Source organism: Eptesicus fuscus, chromosome 20 (genome assembly GCF_027574615.1).
Source record: "Eptesicus fuscus isolate TK198812 chromosome 20, DD_ASM_mEF_20220401, whole genome shotgun sequence".
NCBI lineage: Eukaryota > Metazoa > Chordata > Mammalia > Chiroptera > Vespertilionidae > Eptesicus > Eptesicus fuscus.
In genome coordinates, this window is record NC_072492.1 from 31,921,491 (window position 1) to 31,939,216 (window position 17,726).

Here is a 17,726-nt window from a genome sequence, read left to right on the forward strand (position 1 = left end):
TCACGCTGCGATGTGGGACAGAGCTGGCCCTTGGTGATAAGTGTTCTTTCTTCTAGGCCACACCACCAACTAACCGTAGTTAGGAGGCACCACTCCACGGAACATCTCAGCATAGGCTCCATAGTCACTGCTTTATCTCAGATTTAGATTGAACACAAGCTCTGCCTGACCAGGCCTTAAAGCCACTGGTTGTAATGAGGGAGTCATGTCAGAATGCAGTGGCCACCGCGTTAACTGTGCATTTGGGATCTGCCCACCTCTAGGCAGGTGTCGGGAAATTATAGCTTGATTACTTGACGGTAAATGCCTCTGTAAGTTGACAGTAAATGCCTCACTTATTCCAGGCTCATCAGAATTTGACAGTCTGAGGCTGGGTTAGGAATGGGAATTACAGTACATGTCAAATTGCAATGCTTATGTGTTAAGTGATGGGAACTGCAATCCGTGTCAAAGTTTGGTGGTGGCATGCTTCACGTCATGACTGCACAGTGGAAAATGTCCATGGATTAAGCAATCCGCTTTCATACTACCCACTCAGTCGGAGAGTGAACTTGCCTTCAGAAACCAGAGGTAAAACATTCCTTAGAGTTTTCAGGCACAGAAATCTCTAGAAGGAAATTACTCAGGAGGATGTTCACCTAAGGAAGAGGGCTTTGGTTAGGTTTAAACAGCTGCTCTTTCTCCTGCCCTTTTCGATTGACCAAGGATCTTTTGCACTCTAGTGCCTGATGTGGCTTCTAATCCACTGAGCTCTGGAAACTGGACCAGTCTGCCTGGGTTCTCTTGGTGAGGTGACAACGTTCTTTTTCAGAGCCTCCTCTAGGAGACTAGCTCCAGACCTCCCTGGTAAGGAGAATCCTGTAGAAGGAGCTTTGATACATCCTTCATTCCCCCAGGATTTGAGATATAGCAGGGCAGGCCCAGACTATGAAGGTTTAAGAACAACCAGCTCTTCATAGACATTTAGGTTGGGATCCAAACCTGGGATGGAAATTCTCCAAACCAACCCATGATCCTGGGGCCTGAAGATTTCTGGGATCTGGTTTGAGTCTCATAAGGGATCTCTGGCTTCACTCGTACCCAGCAAACGTTGAAGGATGGAGCCAGGAGGGGTCAATGTTATGAGCACACAAGTCAGATGGCTGTTGAAATGTTGCATTCGGTGGTGAAGTCTCTCACCTTGCCCTTCCTGCGCCTTTGTATCCAGAGGCAAATCCTCTAGTGTCCCCCAAGGAATACCTGTCATACAGAGAGCCAAGCAGGGGTGAGTTTCACTGTGGAAAATTCTGATTTTGTCACTCTTCTTGATAGAGAAGATGCAACCTTGAAGGCACTTGTACAATCAAGGTCCCAACCCTTGGAAAAAAATTAGGATTATGTAAATAATGTTGTTTTGAGTTCTCTGACATTGAATACTCTTGTCCTTGTACTTTAGAATAGAAATTGCCAGTTTTATGCATTTTTACCACCTATTTTTGTCTTTATTTCATAATTACTTTTATATGGACAACTATGTCCTTTGTAGATGTGGTCTGAGTGTTTTTGCAATGATGATTTAAAGAATGAATAATTTTTACAGCTGAAGAAGAAAAAGACAGGCATCTGTTACCAGCTTGTCCCCCAATTAAGTTTGTGAAGAGGAGCATGAAACTTCAAGTCCTAGAATATTTCAGATGCATGAGCATTGCCATACAAAACAGCCATGACCATGTACTTAGGTCTTTGCATGAAAATGGAAGAACCCTGCTGCTCATTGCTTAATAAATCCAATCTAGGGAGATTGCTATATGCTTGCTATTTGACTTAAATTTACATTACTTAAAAAAAAATCTGTCCTTGATTTTTGTTCCTAAGTACAAAAATATAAGAAGCTACCTTAATGCTAAAAATGTGTTGTTCTAGCCAGACTAGATTTAATTTTTGGATTAATCTCCCTCCCTAAGTTTCATCAGCATCAGGCATCACATTTCGTCCTTAAGTAACAGGAAAGATCCAGACAACATGTTCTTCTCAGGCTGCCAATATTGTGAGATAGTCTCTGTCACGTTCAGACTCTAGGAGGAATCTTTTATCGTGTGAGTGTATGTTCCTTAATAGGGAGTATAGATCTCTCCCAGGGATGCAGCTACATCCATGAACATCAATCACTGATGTTTTTCAGGTGTCCTTTGAACATTAAATAACCACAGTGTGAACATCCTAGATTAGAGAAGAAATCCCAACAAGAAGTTGATTGATATCAGGTATCCAGGACCTATCTCAGGGATCCACACCGCCAATAGAAAAGAGAGTCCATCCTCTAGAGTATGTTTCAGACATAAAATATTAAATAAGACTTCATAAAAGGCATATTACTCATCTTAAATCAATTCACCATGCTAACAATGGGTGTTGAATGCCACTTGTGGTATTCAGCTTACCTAGGATAAGGAAGATTCTTACACAGATAAGCGCTTACACATGAAATATGATCATACAGCTCCATGGTTCAGAGCACCCTCTCTGGGCTCAGACTGCCTGCAACAGAATGCCTACCCTACCACATACTGGCTGTAAAATCCGAGGTGAATTTTCTTAACTTTTCTAAGGCTCAGTTTTCTCCTCCATAAAATGAGGCAAATAATATATAGTGATTTAAGAAAATTAAATAAGCTAATATGTATAAAGTACCTAACACAGTGTGAACATTGTAAGCACTCAAATAATGGTAACTACTAACTACTACTGTTACTGTCATCATTCTCATATTGCTATTATATTATATTGCTCTTTTTATTTACTATTGTCATCCTAGACACAAATATTTGAACAATGGCTAGTTATTATGGGATGCAGTTATTATTGCATTTTACTCTCTTCATTTAAAATGAAAACTGGATTTGCAATGCAACGGGTTAGACTGTAAGGAAAGAAGAGGGAGGCCGAACCAGGGTGAAGAGGAATCATGTGGCTGGGGCGTGGTACCCAGAATGGGAGCTCCTGCCTTTGCCTCTTCCTGCCCTGACCTTTAACCTTTAGGATTCTTCAACATCTCTTTTTTGTGCGGGCTTTCCCCCAAGTAAAACACACACACACACACACCCCAGCAGGAGAATGTCTTCCAGAGTTCTAAGTACCTGTTTGGAAGACGACCCGTTTAAAAACCGGGCTCTCTCCACATTTGTCTCTTGCCCCCCAAGTTGATCTCGTTTCTTCTCACTCGAGTCTCTTCTGTATTCCTGTCCTCTCAGACAAGCCTGGAGAACAAAAGAGGGTGGGTTTTTGTTGTCCTCTTGGATCTATGACTAGCTTTGATAACTTCATGCTTCCTATTGTGAAGAACATGAAATAAATCACGAAATAAATACATGACGTGCCCTAACCAGTTTGGCTCAGTGGATAGAGCATCGGCCTGCGGACTAAAGGGTCCCGGGTTCGATTCCGGTCAAGGGCATGTACCTTGGTTGCGGGCATATCCCCAGTGGGAGGTGTGCAGAAGGCAGCTGATCGATGTTTCTCTCTCATCCTTATTGATGTTTCTAACTCTCTATCCCTCTCCCTTCTTCTCTGTAAAAAATCAATAAATATATATATATTTAAATAAATGAATACACGATGTACATCTGCAGGGTTGATCAAAACCTGTTACCAGGTACGAACACTTTCGCCCAGGCATCACTCCCTCTTCCCTTTGCCCAAAATGCCAGGTGAAACATATTAGTCATTGCTTTCATAAATTCAAACAACAAATATACTGAGCGGCATTTTGTCCAATATTTACCCCACAATGCCTTCTCAAGGAAGGAAGTACATAATGTACCACATTAACATTTCCTTCTGGTCTCTTTCTCTTCATACTAGTAGCTCCTCCTTCATACTCACCTCCACACTTCTCTGTCCCCTTGGATTTCACTCTCGTTACAGGAGAACTTTCCTACGTGAGACCTTTAGCACATGCTGTTCCTTCCGCTGGGAATGCCTTTCACAGGATGTTCTGACAAATTAAGAACTAGCTGGGTGGCATCTCAGGTTCCCCCTGCCTCACTACTCTTCCCCAGGCCAAAGTAATTGCTCCTTTATACATATAAAGCTTGAATTATGCGATTTCACCCCTATTATATTTATATTTTGAACCTGTTTCTCCTGCTGATCAGTGAGAACCCTCATGGTAAGGACCATTTCTTATCTTTTGAATCCCCCAACTTCTAGCATTTAATGTTAACTGAATTGCATTTTTGTCTGGGAGGAAGGAAAGTAATCCCCAAATGCTATGAAAACATAATAAAAATAATAATTTGTTAAAAAACAAAATGAAAAGAAATTCTACTTCTGAGATATTTCTCCTCCAGTATGGGGACTGGACAAACACAAGAATATCATGTGCTGTGGGGATTTCAACTGATGATTTAAATACCCCCAAAGAGTAAAACTTCTTAGAGCATTTCTAGGTTTGTAGAGCCACTGACTGACTTCACCACGGCCCCGCCAGAGCCAAATTATCCACTATCATAGTAAAGAAAGGCCGTGTAAAGACCAACAGTATTGTTTCTAAACTAGGCCTGACATGTCCGCCTTTCTGGCTGGGTTGAGAAAGGAAAGATTTCTTGGGCATTTTTTGACTTCTGTTGGAAAAGCATCTCCTTCCTTGACGTAGAAGGACTTGCCAGGGTTTCCCGCCACGGGGAAAGCCTAATATTATGCTTCTAGGTTAAGAACAGAAATGACCTGATATTGACCAAACATTTCCCACTTGGGAAACCAGGGAGTCAGTTACACTCTGCTTCTCAACTGAGTTGCAGGGGAAGCACTGGCCTCCAGGCTCGCGCGTGGTGGCCAGTTGGTTACCTGCCACGTGTGGGATCCTGGCTTCCCGAGAGAAATGTGCAGTTTCACCCGCCTTGCTTGGAAAGGGTGAACACTCCAAAATGGTTGTTTTTCTTTCTCACAGTTAATCTTATCTCCAAAAACTATTCCATATAGACAGTAAGCCACTGTGAGAAATCCTGGGCAGTGTTTGTTTTCATAAATAATTTAAACCGAAAACTCCAAAAACACTGGACAGAAACTATATAATAAATAATAAGATAAGCACCAAAGAGAGTTTAGCTGGAGAGCTTAGTGAAGTTTAGCGAAGTGCGGCCCTCTTTTTTTCTGTTCCTTCTACAATGACTTGTGATCGGAGCCCCGGTTTGGGAGGAGCCCTGGCTGGGCCCACGGTTTCCTGGTGCGGTAGATGTCTGTGATACCCTACTGGTATCAAAGGAGCAAGAAAGTGCTGATGGGCTGAAAGCGGAGGAACCCGTCTTAGCTAATGCTCGCAGGACCCAGGCAGATTTTGTGGGATGAACAGAATTCTTGTGGGCTGAGTGTTTTTTGAAAATTCTCTCCAAGAATGCATGCGACTTAAATATTTCTTTACCAAAAGGGGATGAGGAATGGAATGGTTTGCAATGTTGAAAAAAAAAAATGTTTTTCTCCTCTGGTTCCTGGTCCCTTCTCTCAGAAGAGGAGAAGGGAGCAAACCGGTGGCAAGATAGGTACTTCCAATCGTTTCCTTTTGATCCAGCCAAGCAGTCTTTCTGTGTAAATCAAACATTAAGCCTCTCAAAGCCACAGCTTTGCTGAGGAGAAGGAACACGGGGACAGAGCCAAGTCCAGGCTTCCAGTCCTAGAAACAGCAAGAATCCAGCCCTACTCTACCCAGGGGCTAGTTTTCCTGTTATTTGTAAATGTCAATGATGTTTTTGTTGTTGACGCTGACGTTGTTTCTGCTCAGGGGGGGACCTGAAGTGACAGGAGCAGAGGAGTGTGACATCACCGGATGCGGAGGAGGAATGGACTTGTAATTCACAGTCACCAGGGGCTCCCCTTACTCAGAACTTTCAGATTTTCCCCTTTCAAACTCACGTGCCTGGAGCTAGGTTGCTATAAATAAATTTCTGTTCCTGTGACGTAACTGGCTGGGGGCAGTCTTGAAGCTGAAGGAGTGTCAGGTGATTTCTTATTCCTTCCTTTTGGGGGAGGATCAGGGCTTCCTCCTTCACTCTTTCTTGGTGTTCCCCCTCCCCACCCACACCCCCTCCCACCCTTTGAGCTCATCCCTCTGACTACAGCTCACGCAGACAGGCTGCCTTCTGTGCAGAAGCCACCACTGTGGGGGCAGAACACAGAAGGTGCATCTACGCCTGTGGGGGATGACGTGGGTTTCGTGACTCACTGTAACTCAATCCTGGTAAACACAACAAACCCCAGCTCTGCCACTTTCTAGCATTGTGACCTTGGGCAGCTGACTAACTCCATTGATTCCCACTCCCCTCATCTGTCAGAGGGGCATGTGAGATGGCCCCGTGCTGCCAGAGTGTTGGGGAGCCCGAGGCGCTGTTGGTCAGATGCTGAGCAGAGTGACTGGCTCATGGTGCGTGCCCAATATAAGACACTCATCATCACCACCACCATTATGATCTTAAGAGTCTTTTAATTGTTTCCAATCCCGTTTCTTGGTTTACTTCTATTTCTGAAGTCAGCCTTTGCCAAGTAATGTGACTCTGATTTTGGTCACGGAAGAAGAAAGACTCTTTCTGTTCAGGCCTGGACATCATCCTTGTTTTTCTGTCCCGGAAGTAGACGTGTGTGTCTAGAGCCCATTCCTCCCCTGGCAGCCAGCTCAGGAGAACCTGTTTAGTCGCTCAGGTGCCCTCCGGAAACCACCTTTTCTGCAGCATTACAGCTTTCTGAATCAACAGGGATGCTCGAAGCTTCTTCTGTTTCTTTTATAACCAGTCTCCTCTTTTCCCCGGCCTCCTGGTGCCTGAAGAAGCCATCAGTGAACCACAGGAACACTTCCCAGCCTCGCAGTTGTAGAATAAAAACCATCCTAAGACCCAGCTGTACATCTCAGTCAGCAGTGGCCCTGGTCAAGGTTATTGTTCCTCAAACTCCGCAAGCATTTTGGCAAGTGCCTTTAATTGGTTCTTTTTGGCTGTTGTTCTTTTGATCTAACATGCATAATCCAGAGTTTGGGGTTTTAATGATCACTGGTGACATGATTAAAATTCATTAGTTTTGAGAGGTTTTAAGTAATCAAAGGTGTAAAAACAGTTTGATGTGAATATTCCTCTCAAATGACTTGATTTTCTTGTTCTAGCCAAGAAAAGTAGAGAAAGACACACCTCAGAGGTGAGCAAGTAGGAATTCATTCCCTCCATTCATTCCCTCAACCTTCTGAGTGGACGGTTCTAAACCCTTACCACCAGGCATAGTCACCTACCATGCCCTTGAACAAGTCTGTATCATGGTCAGTGTTTGATCTGTACTTGAAGGAATTAGGACGAATAAGTGACAAGAGATGAAACCCATTTGAACACATTAGATTATGGAAAATCATTCCAAAATGCTAAGTGTAATCTTTCTCTCCAGCTTTCAGTGGACATTAATGGCTAAATTCTGCCTCGAGGTACATAAACACATTTGACCAAAAGAAGAAGGAAGAAAGAAAGAAAAAAAAAGCTATGCAGCATGAACACCCTTGAAGAAAGAGAGCCAAATTCTGAGATGGCATATAATTATGTACTAGTTACCAGATTCTGAAATAGCATGTAATATGCCAAAGAGATGTTTATTTCCTCTTGTGTTTTCAAAAGGGTCCCACCCAACCACTGAAAGGAGTAGCATCAAAATAACTCAGGGTGGGTTGGACCCTCTCCTGCTGCTAGCACACAGACCTGCAAAGGCACTGCTAATTTGGTGCATACCAACCCTTAGCATATTTTAGGATGTAGCAGGAATAGTGTATACAGGAGGTTTCTAAGGGCTTCAATTTGAGCCAGTTCATTTGAGCCAGTCAAACACAGGAAGGGATGTGTGGCAAAAGTATATGATTTAGGAGTCATATCTAGTTATTAGGTCTTAGACTATTTGTACACCCAGAAATGGGGACTTCCTAGTGTTCAAGCAGGTCACGGCACTGGGAGTGAAAGCTGCGATTTCTACAAGTAACTAACCAAGTTCATCAATGACCCAGGGTTTTAATATCCACCCAATGCAAAGTCTACCTTAGCAAATTATCTAATTACACATAGGTGATATATGGACCAACTTATTGAAGGGCCATTAAAGCCATGCAATTGATTCTTAACCCCTTACTTGAAATCCTTTCTGGAACAAGGCAAGGAATAGATTAAATAATCTAACTCACTGTGGTTCCCTTTAAAGTATTTTCTGTGGGTTGCTATGTACTTACTTCGACCAATACTCAGGATGTCTTAAAGACAACCTGGTTTATTTTTTTTGCAGACCTTGTGGTGAGTGGCTTGGAAAATGCTCCATTGAGGGTGGATTTGACTTGTAGGAATAGTTACAAGTCATCTGGATCTAAGTCTGATAAGCAGAGTTGGTGTCAAGTTAAGGAACACTGGCTCTCATCCATGACAAGGTGTTTGGTTCAACAGAGAAGAATAAGGTTGCACCCGTGCCCTTAAGAAGCTGTGGTCCAGTTTGAGAGGAAGTCACACAAAAGACAGTTTCATAAGCTTTGGGAGAGAGGTAGGAAAAGGGTGCTGTGGTATTGAAGTGACGGAAATGTTCTAAACTCAGTGGTGGTGATAGCTGTAAACTTGGTGAATTTATTGAAAGTCATTAAATTATACACTTAAAAGAGGTGAATTTTATAATATATAAATTATAACTCACTGAATTTTTTTTTTTTTTGGAAAAAAGATGCTATAGGAGTTCAGAGGTTCCCTTTGACTCTAAATTAAACTGGACTCCTCACCATCCTTGTCAAGAGAGTAAAGTAAAGAAGGGTCAAGAAGAGGTTAGAGACATGATTGAGTTCTTGGGTCTTGGACCCAACCTTAAGTGAGGGAAACAACCGAAGGTTTTCATGCATTCCAATGGCATAGTCAAATTCACATTTTAGATAAGATTTTTCCAAGAAAGCAGGCTGGAGGCAAGGAGACCGGTGATAAGGATATTGGAATAGTCTTGGAGAGAAATGATGGAGGTTGAAACCAGGGTGGTGGCAATAGGATAAAAAGGGAGGCACAAGGTCATGAGCTTTTTAGTAAGCTTGGCAGGAGCTGGTGATAGTGGGATGTGCGTGGTGGGGGAGGAGGAGTCAGGGAAGGTTTAGGCCACTATCACCAGGCAGGGAATATAGGGGAGGGAGGCAGGAGGAAGGATATGTGGAGTGCAACCGTGGTCATGCTGAACTTGAGGTGTCTATGCGACATCCAGATGGAAATGTTCAACAACAGTGTGCATCTGATCCTGACACTTTGGGAAGATTCAGGTTACAAGTCATTAGTATATGAGTGGTGGTTAAAAACATAGGAATGGATTTGCCCGGCTGGTATGGCTCAGTGGTTGAGCATCGACCCCTGAGCCAAGAGGTCCCTGACCTGATTAGATTCCCAGTCAGGGCACATGCCCGGGGTTGCGGGCTCCATCCCTGGTCGGGGAGCGTGTGGGAGGTAGCCGATCGATGTATCTCTCTCATCAATGTTTCTATCCCTCTATCCCTCTCGCTTCTTCTCTCTCTAAAATCAATAAAAATATATTTTAAAACAACATAGGAGGGGATGAGATGGATCACGGGAGACCTAGTGAATTAGAAAAAAATGGGGTGGAGGATGGAAAACTGGGGGAATTAACATTTGAGGGGTGGGAAGGAGAGAGAGAGAAACAGAAGGAAAATCTGGAGAGTGTGATGTCGTAATGCCAAAGGAGTAATGTTTCAAGAAAAAAAGTGTCAAATGTAGATAAAGCTCCAGAAAACAAAGGCTAAAAACGTGAGCTTTGAAAAAAGTAGGTAAGTTACAAATAGTGATGATAACAGAGGGAGATGATGGACAAGTGAACATGCTGCGGTGTGTCATCCTTTGTTCCTCTCTTTCTCTCATCCCCCCTCTCCAGCTATCAGCAAGATGTCTGTGTTGCTTCTATTTCCTGGGTCAGGCCACTTCCTGCGACTTCGACTCCTACTGTTCTGGCCGAGCCACCAGAATTTCTCTCCTAAATTTCCACTGTAGTTTCCTTACTAGTTTTTCTGCTGCTTCTCTTGCCCCTTTCAGACCTTTCCCCATACAGCAGCCAAAGAGATCTTTTAAAAATGTAGATCAGATCATACCGCTCCTCTCCTTAAAGTCATCCAATAATTCAAAAAAGAAAAAAGAAAGAAAATTATCCAATAATTCCATTGTGATCAGAATAAACTCCAAATACCAAGCTTTGTCCCGGAAACACAACCCGGCCCACACTCGCCCTTGGTCCATGTGTTTCGGCCATTCTGGCCTTCTTTTGTTTCCTCCAATGCTCCAAGTTAGTTCCTGCTTCAGGACCTTTGCACTCGCTTCCCTTCAGCTCCGGATGTTCTGGCTGGCTCTTTCCCATCATTTACCTGCGCAGCCAAAGTTACTTCCTCAAAAAGGACTTTCCTGCCTGTTTAAAGGAGTATCACCTCCACCCCCATTACCCCTGTTTTATCTGCCTCATTGTATTCATCAGTAACGGAAGTGATCTTACATATTTATTTACTTGTGTGTATCATTTGTTTCTCGATTCTGGGATAAGAACTCTGGGAGAAAAGGGACTTTGTTCAGGACATAGTAGGCACTTAAGTATTATTGTTTATAAGAATAGTGTTGAAAGTGCTCTTATGAATAAGAACAGTGTTGAAAGCCCAACAGAGATTAGAAAATGAAACTGCAGGGGCTCTAAGCCACACACAGTTGTGTGATTTTTGTTTTTCAACAGAGACCATCAGACACGATTGATTATCTTACGTGCCTGTTCTGAAGACAATTTCAAACAAGTGTTTCGAAACGTGGACCGGGTGGCGGAGGCATCTTTGTGAAAAGTAGATGCACTCCCAGCATGACCAGTTCGAATATTTATGTTCTCACTTATTGTATACAAATTCCCTCAATTTTATAGTCTTGTCGGTAGGTGTGTTGCCAAGTTGCGGGAGAAATCTGCTGACTCCATTTCCAGCCCCCCCAACGCTAAGCTGTGTGACACGGGTGAAATCAGGTTACTGAGATAGGTCTGGTTTCCTTGGTGACCTGGGAGGTTCAGTTATATTTGAAATTGCTGAGGGGGAGGAGGAGAACCTGATAACAGCAGTTCTGTGTCTTCCTTAGGGAAGGAGCACTTTTGGATCCTTAGTTGATCGAGGCTGACGACATGCCTCCTGGGTTGGTGAGGGTTGACCTCCGGGCCAGCGCCAGCCAGCCAGCCAGCCAGCGGGCTGAATGACACTTGCAAAGTTTGTCCTATGCCAGCGCTGGGTAATGACTCCTCGGGCTCTCTGTTTTGTTTTTGGCAGGTAAACGCTGTAACCAGGGTGACGAATAGCTAGCTTATTGTGGAATGTGCTAACCATCTTTCTTCTGGCAGGATGACAACGAAGGGCCAAGTCATTTTATAAATAGCAGGGCAACCCAATTTACTCCGTAATGTCTTTTTCCTTGGTAGCTGGTTTATCACATGGAAGCCCTAATGTCATTTGTTGGCAAGGTTGGTGTGCCAAGCTCTGTGCTAAATACTTTTAAAAGGTTATCTCATTTCATTCCCATGACAGTATTAGGAGGTGGGTACTATTATTATCCTCATTTTACAGACGAGGAAACTGAGACTCAGAGGTACAGTGGCTTTTCAGGATCGCACGGCTTGTAAGTGGTGGGTTTGGGGTTCTAGAAAACTATTGCTGCTGAGGCTGTGTGCCGAATTCTCTCCTCATACTGTAAACGAAGGTGGAAGGTAACTCTTGTTTTCTGCCATTACTGTACCTGATATTCAGACGCCACCTTATGCTGCATGTCCCGCAGAGATTGAGCATCGCTGAGGAACTTCTGTCTGTCCCTTGCTTCATGCAACATGATTCTTAATCCCTGACCTGCATATAAAGGAGAAGTAAATGTGCTGTGACAGAACCCTTTGTTACTTTGCCATGTTTGGAATTAGTATAATTGCGTTCATTCCCGTTATTAATCTAATTTCCATTGTTTGAAAGGCACAGATGCTCCTTTCAGACTCAAGGGACTCTTTGTGTTGGTGTGGATGCCCTTACCACCCTCCTGTTCTGGGCATAAATAATGCAGCCATCAGCTGGCTTTGGTGATCCTGTCTTGGTTAGTCACAGGAGTTAGACTGACAGATACCTGATACAGAAGCAGGTCTACAAAGTGACAAAAAACCAAACCCAAGAACCTAGCTAAGTTATGAATGACTGAAGTGATGAGCCCCTGGGGACTGAAAGTCATTTATTCAACAATTATTGCACCTCTAATTCCAACCCAGGCACGATGCTGGGCACAGGGGTATATAGCGCTGGGCAAGATGAACATGGCCCCTGCCTTGAGGAGCTTACGGTCTAGGGAGAGAAGGCTGACACTGAACAAGTGAACCTTAATTGTGATAAATGCTAAGGAGATGTATGGGGTTCTATGAGAGTATTATTATTATTGGGGGTGGGGGGTGGAGGGGCATAACCTGGTCCAAGAGGCCAGGTGTTCCTTAGGAAATGACACTGGATTTGCGAAGGAGCGAGGCAGGTAAGCAGGACAGAGAGCATCTCGGACAGAAAGGACAGCAGGTGCAGAAGCTTCAGGGCAGGAAGGGGCTGGTGTGGATGAATAGCAGGCGGCCAGGGCAGTTGGAGCACAGAGATGGGGAGAGCAGCACCAAAGGGCTGGAAGGTGGGCCGGAGCCAGCTCATGGGGGTGGGGCCTTGAAGCTCAGGAGCCATAGAAGGACACTGGAAGGTTCCAGTCTGGGGAGTAGATTTGCATTTTTTAAAAAATATTTTTATTGATTTTTTACAGAGAGGAAGAGAGAGGGACCATCGATGAGAGAGAAACATCGATGAGCTGTCTCTTGCACACACCCTACAGGGGATGTGCCCACAACCAAGGTGCCCTTGACCGGAATTGAACCTGGACCCTTGAGTCCGCAGGCCGACGCTATCCACTGAGCCAAACCGGTTTCGGCTAGATTTGCATTTTTAAAAGGCCCCTCCAGCTGTTGTATGGAGAATAGATGGCGGGGGGGAGGGGGGGGCCGCGGGGGGGCGAGATGGGGATGTGGAGTAAACATGGAAGTGGAAAGACCATTGGGAACATACTATAGTAATCCAGATGAGATAAGATAGTGACCAGACTTGGGTAGCAAAAGTGGAGATGATGAGGAGGAAGAGGTGGGGGCTGAGGGGAAGGAGGAGGAGGAAGAGGAGATCAAAGATACTGTTTATTGAGCCTCTGCAAGTTATAAACGTTTATACCTACTAACTCTTTCAATTCCTCACGAACACCCTATGAGGCAGGCACTGTATCTCTATATTGTAGCTGAGGAAACTGAGGCCAAGGGATTCCACAACTTGCCTAAGGTTAGAGAAATACTAAGTGGACAAGTTGGGATTTGAACCCAGAGAGTCTCACGCCAATGCCCACAGGAGATACGCAGGAGAGAAAGTCATCAGGCGTTGGTGATGACAGGAATGGTCTGGGAGAGGGAGAGAGAGAGAGAAACATCAATGATGAGAGAGAATCATTGATCGGCTGCCTCCTGCATGCCTCCTACTGGGGATGGAGCCCACAACCCAGGCATGTGCCCTTGGCCAGAATCGAACCCAGGACCCTTCAGTCCACAGCCAGACACTCTATCCACTGAGCCAAACCAGTGAGGGCTCTACGTGTATTTTTTTAATGATGACCATGTGACAGGTGCTGTCTAGGCTTTGGGGAAACAACAGGATAAGTCAGACAACATTCCTGCCCCCAGGTGTCTACATTCTGCCACTTTTCTTCATTCTCTGGATTTTCAGTTATGCAGACATTGGCGGAATCAGCTTGCCCCTGACTCATGGTGACCCAGTGTCTGGTCTTGTTGCTGTGAAATCTTCCCAGGTTTATCATCTAGCCCTGAGCAACAGGAAGAACTAGTGTTATTTTATCTTAAGTACAGAAACACGGTTTAATAGGTAGTTCCACAATCTACTCGTATACACAAAACCCAAATCTCTGAGTCTTTTAAAAGTCACTTATGAGATTATATTTTATTTTTTTATTTTAATCCTCACCTGAGGATATGTTTAGTGATTTTAGAAAGAGAGGAAGGGAGGGAAGGAGGAAAGGGGAGAGAGAAAGAGTAACAATGATGTGAGAGAGAAACATGGATCGGTTGCCTCCCATATGCACCCTGACCAGGGATGGAACCCACAACTTAAGCATGGGCTCCAACCGGGAATCAAACCCACAACCTTTTTGGTGTACGGGACGATGCTCCAACCAACTGAGCCAGCTAGTCAGGGCGAGAGATTATATTTCAAAAGATCACTTTTAACTTTTCACATGAATTTGTACTTGCCCAAAATGAAGTTCCTACCCTTTTCAGAAAACGATGGTGTTAACACAGGCAGAAAGATGAACCCCTGATGCTACTGTTGGAAAGAGAAGCCTGTCTGAATATTAATCAGGCCGAGAACATAAGGATTCATAATGAAAATATGTTAATGGTCGCTAAAGGGGCACGTTCCAGAGTCCACTGGATGACACGTTTTGGTTACAAAGTTAATGTAGAAAAGCCAGCTAATCTGTCCTGCTTTAACGCAGTATTATTTTAAGGAGGCTTCCAAATCAAGAGCCATGAAATAACTTTGTTTAAATAGGTAGGAAATAACACTATTTGAATTACTTGCTAGGTTACCGCTGACTTCACAATCACCTACCAAATAAAGGACTTTAAAATTGCCTACAAAAGTCTCTTTTCCCTCCCATAAACTCTCTCTGGATAGACTTGACCATAAAGATGAATATTTAGAAGCATCATGGTGCCACATGTGATTTTTTTTTTTTATTTAAATACGTCAATGCTTCGTGAGATTAGACAAATACTATCAGACCAAGGAAACAGATTGTGAGAGACAGATCCAGAGATGGCCAATCACCACCGTTAAGGCAAACATTCTCCACATTTCTGAAGGGTCCCTTGAACTTCATCCTGCACTGCAGGTTTGAAAAACTGACCAGGATGAGCAAGAAACAGAACTAACTGTATGGAAATAAATCCACACGAGATCACGCTTGATCCGCGGATCTCAGCTTTGAGGGCCTACTCTACCAGATGGCCATTTGAAGCCAGAAAAGTTTCCTCAGCAAATACAGACAAGTGGGAGGGGGGAGAATGATGATAAAATGTGGGTAAGGCAAATATTTCTAAAACAGCATCCTGTATTCGCTTGTTTCTCACCTTTAAACTGCTTTTCAATTTTAAGCCCATTCATGGTCATGCATGCTTCTGTTTGAAGTCTCTGGTGATACTATGTTGGGCCAAATCGGTGCTTTAGACATCTTCATAAGAAACCATTTTAAATTGGGAGGGAAAAGAAAAGGGGAAGGAAGTAGGAGGCACATGGGAAAGCAAGAGCAGATGATCCTTCTTGGCCCCAAAATTCTACGTATCTGTGAAATTTCAATGAGGAATATTCTAAGAACTTTGGTGACATACGCATTCCTCTCGCGTGTAAATTTCCAACAAATTCAAACTTCCCTGACTAAGGAGAGCAGAATCTGATTGCGGAAATATTTTTCAGTTCTCTGAAAAAATATATCTACAGCTATGCTCTCTGTTCTGTGACCACATTTGTCAGAATTTATTTGAAGGGATTTCTTTTTCACAGCCATCGAGCTATTTCACTGTTTTCTTACTGTGTTCTCATATTAGAGATACCATTAATGTTAACATTTCATTGGTTCAGCAATAAGGAAAAATGTAAACTTAAGCCCCTCTTTAGGCTGAAGTGTCCTTTGAAACAAAATCCAAATGGCTATATTAATACCTGACAATCCTGTTTATAAAAGTCCCCCTAAGATGTAGAAATTGCCAGTTATAAAAACAGTCATGGGGATATAAATACAGCATAGGGAATATAGCCAATAATATTTTAATAACTATGTCTAGTGTCAGATGGGTACTAGACTTATCAGGGCAATCACTTCCGTAAGTTATATAAATGTCTCATCACTGTGTTGTACACCTGAAACTAATATAATAGTGGATGTCAACCATAATTTGAAAAATAAAAAAAAATTAATTCTTCCTGTTCCACAACTGAGTGCCTAGAAGGATCTGGGAGATCTTATTCATCCGTTTACACAGTTAATTTGTAATGCCAAATATCTCAGGTTTTGTTTAAATCTTAGCTTTTAAAACACTTCAGAGTTTTAAAATCTTATTAAGATGTCTTTGAGTGTAAGCAACAAAGATGAGTGCTTCTGGCCTAATTGGCCTCCCGCTCCGGTACTGAGAGAATACTATGACCAAAAATAAAGAAGAGGAATTGAGGGGTGGAGGAGTGTGATGTGACTCTCCCAGGCAGTTTGTCTTAGGAAATAAGGGCTGGTGGAGGGGAGGAGGGCGGGGGGGATGGCGGGTGGCCTTGGGGGTGACTCTTCATTGTGTTGTGAAACTGTGAGGGATGGGCGGCCACACGCTGACCATCACTTCAGAGGGTGGAAATGTCAAGCAACATCAACAATTTCGCCCTCAGAGGCCGAGGGGCCCTGTGTACCTCTCCTGGCTGCAGCCCAGGGCCGTCGCGGGCAAGTTCTGTGGGTGCGGGCGGCTGCCAGCGTGCAAATAAATGATCAGCGTCCCCCAAACCGGTCCCTCGGAGCCAGAAAAAACGGCGTGGTACCAGCAGGAGGGAGGGGGAGGACAGAGGGGCCAGGCACCCAGGCTTCAGGCCCGATTTCCCCGCGGAATCGTTTTAGTCCAAGGAGAGGCTGTCCCCTGCCCTCCCCCCACCGACGCGGAGGACCAGGGGCAGCCGGGGCGGGCGGGGCTGGGCCGTTACCTGGCAGGTCAGTCCTTCCTCCCCTGCGGGGCGCTAAGGGGCCCAGGGGCGGGGCAGTCAGGCAGGTCCCCGGTGGAGGAGCGGCCCATCAATCGCACCTGGGAGGCCGTCCCTGAGCTCCTCTTCCTTCTCCTCCTCCTCTTTCGTCTCCCCTCCCTCTACCGGCCCCTCTTCCTCTTCCTCCTCCCCGGCTTTCCTGGCGGCTGCCGGCCTTTCTAGGGGCGGAGGCGGTGGGGGCGGCTCCCTGGCGTCCTCCCGTTTCCCTGGCAACCGGCCCCCTCGTTCCGCGCGGGAGCTGGGGGCCCTGGCGTGGAGGTAGGGTGGGGGTTGCGGCCCGTGGTCCCGAGCAGGGACGTGGGGCGCTCGCTGGTTGCCGTGGGAACGAGTGGGATGCGGTTTTGAAGGCAAAAAAAACGGCGATAGCGGAGGGCGGAGAAGAGATGCAGAAGGAGGGAGGAGACGGATTGGCTTTGTCTTTGATTTCCAAACCTAGACGCTGAGGCCTACACTCCTGCCCTGAATCCGTGCTGTGCTTTGTCAAGAATGAGACTAGAAAACGAGAGAGGGGAATATTTTTAATTGAATAAAAGAATATTGAAGACAGTACATAGGGAGAGGGAGAGTGCAGGTGGAGGGGGCGGGGTGTGAGCTATGCAGGGGGGCTCTGAAGTGCCTGCTTCAACCTGAAGAGGAAGACACGAGTGATTAAGGGTGGCAGAACCAGACAAGAAGCCAGTTAGCTCCCCATGATCAGTTATCTGGGCGGCCTTCCCCTAGGAAGAAGGTGCTTAGAGGTTTAGGGCAGGGCCCACAGAGCCTTGCCCTCTAGAGGCTCTGCCAGGGTTACTTGTCTGTGGTTTTCATAGGCAAAGATGACTCTTCCATTTATTTTGCATAC

General features: G+C 44.8%; 1 protein-coding gene across 5 annotated transcripts in view; it reads right to left on the reverse strand.

Moving 5' to 3' along the window:
• Positions 1-17,141, reverse strand: part of MARCHF10 (membrane associated ring-CH-type finger 10) — an 81,907-nt gene extending 64,766 nt beyond the window's left edge. For 2 of the 5 annotated variants that reach the window (XM_008149566.3, XM_028157441.2), the window contains exons 1-3: positions 15,223-15,399; positions 11,766-11,872; positions 3,117-3,236 (exon numbers count right to left, since the gene is read on the reverse strand). In XM_008149566.3, coding sequence (XP_008147788.3) covers positions 3,117-3,236; positions 11,766-11,872; positions 15,223-15,262 — 267 coding nt within the window. In that variant the 5' untranslated portion in view covers positions 15,263-15,399. Of the gene's footprint in view, positions 1-3,116; positions 3,237-11,765; positions 11,873-15,222; positions 15,400-16,828 lie in introns of those variants that run through there. The other 3 variants (XM_028157443.2, XM_028157442.2, XM_028157444.2) reach the window with 3 other exon arrangements.
• Positions 17,142-17,726: the final 585 nt, after the last annotated feature.